Source organism: Elephantulus edwardii, unplaced genomic scaffold (assembly GCF_000299155.1).
Source record: "Elephantulus edwardii isolate Elephantulus edwardi_28Jun2011 unplaced genomic scaffold, EleEdw1.0 scaffold00191, whole genome shotgun sequence".
Taxonomy (NCBI): Eukaryota; Metazoa; Chordata; class Mammalia; order Macroscelidea; family Macroscelididae; genus Elephantulus; species Elephantulus edwardii.
The window spans coordinates 5,222,958-5,231,495 of NW_006399941.1; the positions used below are offsets into that span (position 1 = coordinate 5,222,958).

The following is an 8,538-nucleotide window of genomic DNA, read 5'->3' on the forward strand; positions in this document are numbered from 1 at the left end:
TCATTAAAATTATTAAAATAAAATTTAAAAAGAAAGAAAGAAAGGGGTATACTGCTTCAGTGGAAATGAGGAGAAACTAGAGACTGAAAACTAAGGTACACGCCCAGACAAAATGTTGTTCTTGTTGTTGTTGTTATGTGCCATCTAGTCACCTATGACCCCGTCACCCTATGTACAACAGCTCTGAAGCCTGCCCTGTCCTGAGCCTGTCTCAGTAATTCCGACACACCTATCCCATTGCTCCAGTTACTGTATCAATCCATCTCTTCCAGAGTCTTCCTTTCCTGCTCTGTCTCTCACCCTTCTGAACATGATTTCCTTCTCCAAGGATCTATCACTTCTGGCCATGTGCCCAAAGTATGTGAGTCAGAGCTTCAAAATCCTATCATCAAAGGAGAAACTTGGTTTCACTCTCTCCAAGACAGACCTATTTGTTTTCATGGTTGTCCATGGTATGCTCAAGACTCTTCTCTAGCACCACAACTAGAAGGCAACAATTCTTCTTCTGTGAAAACACATAATATAGGTGGCCCAGTGGTAAAAGGCCATATAATTAATGTTATAAAACATTGAAGAATGTGCTGCCAGTGTGCTACTTAGAGGCAAGGATGATAGAACTTTTTAGCATATTCTTTGAGCTTGTTGCTAGGAGAGGCTATTTCATGGAAAGGGACATCATGCTTAGCAAGATGGAGGGGTGGCAAAAGAGGGGGAGACCCTCAATCTGGGGAATTTACACAGTGACCACAGCAATGGGCTCAAGTGTGTCAGAGATTGTGAGGACGTCACAGAAGAGGACAGGGTTCAGATCTGTTGTTCATAGGGCCACCATGAGTCATACTCGACTTGAAGGCACCTAACAACAATAACAAGTGGTAAGAAGCTCCCCTACACTCCCAAAGGCGCACAGCTCAAACCACCGGCTGCTCACTGTGGGAGAAGGAGGGACAGTCTTCTCTCGTGTGATTTACTGCTTCTGAAAACTCACTGGCGGGTCAGCTCTGGGTTCTGACTTGGTGACACACAACAACAACAACAACAACAGCAACAGTTATTAAATACTGACAAGTGTCCCTGGGTGGTTTAAATGGTTAACACAGGCCATTGCCAACCAAAAGGATGGAGGCTCAAATCCACCGAGAGGTGCCATAGGAGACAGGCCTGGTAATCTTCTTCTGAAACATTACAGTCATTGAAAGCCTTATATAACAGTTCTATACAGCCCCATGAGGGGTTACCATGGCAACTGGTTTGTGGTTTGTTTTTTTTTGGTTGTGTTTTTTTTTAAGACTCTGACTTCTCCTCAATACATGCTCATACATATTCATTACAGTTAAGTCAGCACTGACTCATTACTGACTCTCCAGTGGGTCTTCAGGTGAAGTAAATCACACAACAGGAGACTGTCCATCTTTCTCCCCTGGAGGACCTGTCTTTGGGTTGGCAGTACAGCTCCTAACACACTAGACCACCAGAGCTCTCTATAACATCTCTCATTTTCTATGTATGTATACATGTATCCATCCAAGTATCTGTACTAGTTATTTTGTGTTGGCTGGGGAGATACCAAGAATATCTTTCATGAAGAATACAAAAGTTCATCACCATGAAGGAAGAAGAAGAAAATATCAAAATGGATGTCAGAAGAGAGTCTGAATATTTCATTATAGCACTGAAACCCCAAAGCAAAGGGAAGATATCAAGAAGTTAAGGAGCTGAATAGAAGTTTCAAAGGGCAGCCCACGAATATAGGGCAAAATATTATAATGAAATGGGAAAGGACCTAGAGTCAGAAAATCAAAAGGGGCAAACTCATTCAGCATTTCTTAAGCTGAAGGAATTAAAGAGCAAATTCAAGCCACAAGTTATAATGCTTAAGGATGCTATGGGCAGAATATTGAACGATTCAGAAAGCATTAAAATAAGATGGAAGGTATACAGAGGCACTGTACCAAAAAGAATTGGCCGACACAGAAGAATTTCCAGAAACAACATATGATCAAGAGGCAATGGTGATGAAAGCGAAGTTCAATCTGCTCTGAAGGACTTGGAAAAAAATAAAGCCACAGGAATATATGGAATACCAATTGACATATTTCAACAAACAGATACTGTCCTGGATGTGCTCACCAGGTTGTGCCAAGAAATCTGGAGGACAGCTACCCAAACAACTGACTGGAAGAGATCCATACTTATTCCCATTCCAAAAAAAGGTGACCAGACAGAGTGTGGAAATTATTGAACAGTATCACACACTAGCAAAATCCTGCTGAAGATTATCCAGAAAAGACTTGAACAGTAGTACATTGACAGAGAACTCCAGAAATACAATCTGAGTTTAGAAGAGGTTGTGGCACCAGCGACATTATTGCCAATGTCAGATGGATTTTGGCAGAAAACAAAGAGTCCCAAAGGACTGTCTATCTGTGCTGTGTGGATCACAACAAATTGTGGCCAACTTGAGGATAATGGGAATCTCAGAACACTTCATTGTGCTTATGTAAAACTTATAATTGGACCCAAAGGCAGTCCTCAGAACAGAGCAGGGAAACACTGCCAATTAGGAAAGGAATGTGTCAGGGATACATCTTGCCTCCATACCTTTTCAATCTATATGCAGAACAGATCATTTGGGAAGCAGGGCTTTATGAGGAGGAATTAGGCATCAGAATTGGAGAAAAACTCAATAGGCAGGTGCTTACTGAAACTGAAGAGGACCTGAAGTGCTTGCAGCTTATAGTCAAGGACTATAATCTTCAATATGGGTTGAAGCTCAACATGAAGAGGAGAAAGATTCCCACCACTGGGTCAATTGGCAGCACCATGGAGAGGAGATTGAGGTTGTTAACAATTACAACTTGCTTGGCTCCACAATCAACACTCTTAACAGCCAGCAGCTAGGAAATCAAAAGACAAATTGCACTGAGCATGTCTGCTGTCAGGAACCTCTCCAGAATATTGAGAAGCAATGGTATCAGTCTAGAGACTAAGGTGCACCTAGTCCAATCCATGGTCTTTGCAATTACTTGCTGTGCATCAGAGAGCTTGATAATGACTAAAGATGACAGAAGAATTGATGCCTTACAGTTATGGTGCTGGAGAAGAGTTTTAAACTACCATAGACTGCAAAGAAAACAATCAGGTCTGTCTTGGAGAGGGTGAAACCAAGTTTCTCCTTGGAGGCTAGGATTTTAAGCTCCATCTCACATATTTTGAGCATGTGGCCAGGAGAGAATGGTCCTTGGAGAAAGACATCATGCTTGGAAGGATGGAGGGACAGTGCAGGAGAGGAAGACCCCAGATAAGATGCATTGATATAGTAACTGGGGCAGAATTAGTATATATAGTAAAATATATGTATATATCTAACTAAAGAAAATATAGTAACTGTGTCAGAATTAGTGAGACTGGCTCAGGACAGGGCAGGGTTCAGGGCTGCTGTATGTAGAGTCGCTGATGGGTTGCAGGCAACTTGATGGCACATAAAAACAACAACAGGGACAGTGCAAGAGAGGAAGACCCTAGATGAGATGGATTGACACAATAACTGGTGTAATGAGGGTAGGTGTGTCAGAGACATGAAATTGACCCAGGACAGAGCAGGGTTCAAATCTATTGTGCATGGGGCCACTATGAGTCACAAGCAACTCACATAACAATAACAACAACAACAACAACAACAGTGCTCTATCAACACACTTGAACCCAGCAGTCAGGAAATCAAAAGATAAATTGCATTAGGAAAATTTGCTGTCAGGGACCTCAGTACTGGAGTACTGAAGAGCAATGATGTCAGAGTAGAGACTAAGGTGTGCCTGATCCAAGCAGTGGTCTTCGTAATTACTTGCTATGCATCAGAGAGCTGGACTCTGATTCAGAATGATAGAAGAAGGATGGATGCCTTTGAGTTGTTGTGCTGGAGAAGAGTATTGAACATATCATGGATTGTCAAGAGAATAAGCAGGACTTTTTTGGAGAGCATGAAACCAGGGGGCTTCTTGGAGGCAAGGATTCTGAGGTTCCAGTTAGCATACTCTGGCCATGTAGCTAGGGTGGACCAGTCCTTGGAGACAGATATCATGCTTGGAAGGTGGGGGAACAACACAGGAGAGGAAGACCTTGGATGAGATGGATTGACACAGTGACTCTGGCAATGGGGGCAGGTGAGTCAGAGTCAGTGAGCCTGGCTGAGGATAGTCACTACGAGTCACAGGCAACTTGACGGCAGATAACAACAACAATAAACTCTCTACAACTTCACATTGAAACATAAACTAGTAGCATGGTTTCAATGCTGCTTCCAGCAAAGGAAGCCAGGACAAGTTCCAAGGAAACGAGTTCTCATATTGTCCTCCCAACATGGCCTTTCAGGGAGGAAGTTGAGAAGGTCATACTTTTTATGTGAGTTAAGAAATCTTGAAGGTAGATATTTTCTTTCTAGGGTTGAATGTGGTTCTTACAACACTTGCTACATATTCACCAGTGAGTCTCATTAAACCTGCTCAATTACAGGTGCCATCAGACCAAGAGTAAGCAGAGAAGGGTCCGAAAAATTGCACCTTCCCCAAGTTCCTAATGGAACAGTAGTGCTATGTACTGAGGTCTGAGGTCCATGGCTCTCGAAACAGAAAGTTCACAAGACCTCTTTTCATGTCAGTGGTAAATGTCTCCACACAAGCTCCTGTGTGGACTTCCTTTGCAACAGGGCACAGCCCCGGTCACAAGCTGACTGTCTGACTTTGTTGGAGAAGGAAGGATACTGCAGACAGAGGCCACGTGATTGTGGGACTTCATCAACCGACCCATTCATTCAGCAAACACACTGTACAGAGTTCCTGAACGACTTCCAGGGAAGGGAAGTGCCTCCCCGCCCAAGGAAGTAAAAAGGAGGGGGAGCCTTCCTGGCATGTTCCTTACCTGTAAAGAGGGCATGGTAGTGGAGACCCCTCTCCTTGTCTTGATGGGCGCAGACATCAAATAAGTAGGCTTTGACGGGGCCATCGATGAAGTCAGCAGCAAAATCAAAGAGAACCACCCCCATCATGGTGATTGAAATGGCCCAGAGCAGCTTCCTCTTTGGGTCGGCAATCAAAGCTTAAAAGAGAAATAAACATTAGTCCCCAAAATCCTGCCCTAGAGTGAGCCACATTTTAAATTTCTGCCATTAAAATAATTTTTCTTGCTTACATTTTCTTTCATTTTGCCTAATGAAAAATAGCTTCCTCCCAGCCCTGGTTTACAAAGCTATGCATTCTAAACTCCAGAATCCAGAAAAGGCAAATCTGTAGAGCCTCTAGAAGGGAGGTCAGTGATTGCCTCAGGCCACTTAGGAAAGGAGGCGGGAAATGTCTGCTAATGAGTAAGGGTTAAGTTTTTGCAGTGATAATAATGTTCTCAAATTTAGTTGTGGCAATGGTTACACAATTCTGTGGATGTACTGAAAATCACTCCGCTAATGAAGCACTTTAAGCAAGTGTGTTGCATTATACGCAAATTTTAAATTAAGAAGGTTGTTTAAAACTTATGCATGCTGATTGTAAACAATCCCAGTAATATAGAAAGACTTAAAACTCATGGCTGAAAAAAAACAACCCAAAAAACTCATGGCTGCCAAGTAGGAACCAATTCACAGCTGACCCTCTGCCAGGTGTCTAAGGCTGTAAATTGCACTGGAGTAGATTTCCCATCTTTCACCTGTGGAGCAATTGGTGGATTCAAACCAAAAGAGGTTTGGCCTTTGAGTTACCAGTACAACTGCCTGTGGACGAAGCCACCAGAGCGCCTAAGGTGCCGTGAGACTTGAACTCGGATTGCTGGATGCAGAGTCCAGAGAGCTCACTGTTACTATATAAGGAGAAATACTTCAAATTTTATCTTCCAGTGAAGGTCAAACTTAGAGACATCTCTATGCTCTTATACACATTCCGATATAGGTACAGAATTGTACTCTAAGCAGGCCTTCTCAAACTTGAACATACTTCAATATTACTTGCTGGATTGTGGGCTCCATGCTCTGACATTCTGATTCAGTAAGTCTCAGGTAAAGCCTGAAAATTTGCATCTCTTAACATGCCCCGGGATGGTGCTGTTCCATAACCAACTTTCTTGATATCTTTTTATTCAATATCAAGTACTACTGAACAATTTTTAACAGATAAAAAGTATTCATTCTACTGTTGTCTAATGATCCACTCATATAAACTATTAAGGGAAAATAGAAGTTCCCCTGATTTCCAGGTGGTGCAGATGGTTAATACACTTAATTACTCAATTGCTGGTCAAAAGCTGAAGGTCATCCACAGGTGATCTACTTCCAGAAGATCAGCCATGGAAAAGCCTTAAGGAGCACAATTCTACTCAGATACTAATAATGTCACCACACGTTCCAGTCAACTCAGTACCAACTTTCACTTCTTGCCTCCAGTCCTGCTTTTGGGGTGTATGTGAGTGTATGGATTCTTCGGGAAACAACTAGCCATTCGCGTGTTTATGCTTTCTTCTTAATTTCCATAAATAATATCTGATTGTCCTGCCTTGTAATCAACCATCCCAGCAGCCTGAGAGTCAACAGCATAAAAATGTGGACTATTTATAAGTTTAGCCATCTTTCTCTCAATGCAACATCTAATGTAGTACCATCAATTACTGACTGATTGATGGCTGATTAATGTCTAGGAAAAAAGTGCTTTACCATCCACTTTGATTTTGTTCAGAATTTTCCATGCAAATTTGTTCCCAGGAGCTGACAGGCTGATGCCCTGTGCTCATTGAAAGGCTCTCTGTGATGCTGTGCACACAGGATTAACTCTTCCTTGGACAAGGAGATGCTTCATTATACATATTTACAGAGTCATCTGGCTGCTGGTCAATCCATCACGTATTGATAAAGCTCAAAAACAAAGCTTTCAATTTAAAAATGATTTTTAAAACTTCATTTGATAACCGTTTTTAAAATTTAATCATAATCTTTAAATCTCTCTAATAATAAAAACCTGAGACCTCCAGAAGCAAAGGCTCTCCCACCACAGAATCTGAGCTACTGAATGCAGGAGGGTGGGTGCAAGCTGAAGCAGGTCTTATTCCTAAACAAGGTCTCCGACAAGAGAATGCACCTTCTCTCCTAGTGAGACACCGAACAGGGCATTGTCCCTTCCTCATCCACCTTGTCTGTCCGCTTACCTGATACAACAGCATCCCCGTTGAGGTACAAGGCCATGCCCAGGAGCATCATAATGGCCAGAGCGAGGATGTAGGGTCTGCGGCGGCCCCACCTGGACCGGCAGTGGTCGCTGACCGAGCCGACCACGGGCTGCAGCAGGAAGCCCAGGATGGGGCTGAGGAGCCACACCATGCTGTACAGGCTCTTGGGCAGCCCCACGCTGAGCAGAACTGGGGTCACATAGGCCGCTTCCACTGCGTAGCAGAACTCCCGGCCGAACATGGCCATACTGTGCATGACCAATCTGCCCGTGGGTCTTCGGGGTGGCTTCACAGAGTCACAGGGGCCATCCTCAACCAGAGATGTATAGGTGTCAATGCCACCCTGGTTACTGTTGCCCCCCATGGCCGTAGAGGAAGCAACTCCTGCGTGGTGTGGTCCCCAGGTCTGCGCTCCCAGCTGGATTTGACAAGGCGCCCGGCTGAGCAGCAGCCTGGGGGATGGTCAGGCCCCGGGGAGGGGCCCAGATTCTTTATGCTTCCAAGATCACAAGTTATGACGAGAGAGGGAAGGGGGGGTGGGGTGAGAAGCATGACAGAGATTAGCTGGCCCAGCCTTCGCCTCCTGAGTTTCCTCAAGGGCTCTCCCTTTGCAGTCGTTTCTCTCTCACACCGTCTCACACTCCCAGACACACACAGACCTGCAAAGCAGTAAAGCCCTACTGCATAAGTCAAAATAGGAATCGTATCTTTTGACACCTTTCTTATGATATAATGTCTTTTTCTGACCACAAGTTTTCTAAGTGCCATCGAGTCCAATGGAGTATGACTCATAGCGATCTATGACCGACCAGAATCCTGCCCTATCTTGTGCCATCTTCATCAACTCTGACATGCATTGTTACAGGCACTGTGTCAATCTATCTTGTTGGGAGACTTCCTTTCTTTTGCTGACACTCCTTTTTTTTTTTTCAAGCATGATATATATCCCTTTCCAAGAAATAGCCTCTCTTAACAACATGTCCAAAGTAGGAGAGATGACGTTTTATCCTCCTTGTCCAAGGAGTGCTCTGGCTCTTCTTTCTCCAAGACATATTTCTTCTTTTGACAGTCTGTGGGATAGTCAGTACTCTTCTCCAACACTCTAACTCAAAGGCTTCTTCTTGCAAAACAATGTTATTGTTCCTGCCAGGCTGGGTTCAACAAGTGTATGGAAAGGGAAAGAGAAGAGCAGAAAGTGTAACTTTCTGACCTTGCTCAAAATACCACATCTTACTGTCCTCAAGTGATATGCCACTCATAGGATTCCTTGTTCAAAGAGTAGACAAGCCCCTTAGAATTTCTAAGGCTATCTTTTTTTTATTTTTATTTTTTATTTTT

At 43.5% G+C, this 8,538-nt stretch overlaps 1 protein-coding gene across 3 annotated transcripts in view; it reads right to left on the reverse strand.

The window, feature by feature from the left end:
- SLC45A2 (solute carrier family 45, member 2) overlaps positions 1–7,564 on the reverse strand; it is a 71,130-nt gene extending 63,566 nt beyond the window's left edge. For all 3 annotated transcript variants that reach the window (XM_006896797.1, XM_006896796.1, XM_006896798.1), the window contains exons 1-2: positions 7,180–7,564; positions 4,918–5,094 (exon numbers count right to left, since the gene is read on the reverse strand). In XM_006896797.1, the coding sequence (XP_006896859.1) occupies positions 4,918–5,094; positions 7,180–7,564 (562 nt within the window). The remainder of the gene's footprint in view (positions 1–4,917; positions 5,095–7,179) is intronic.
- Positions 7,565–8,538: the final 974 nt, after the last annotated feature.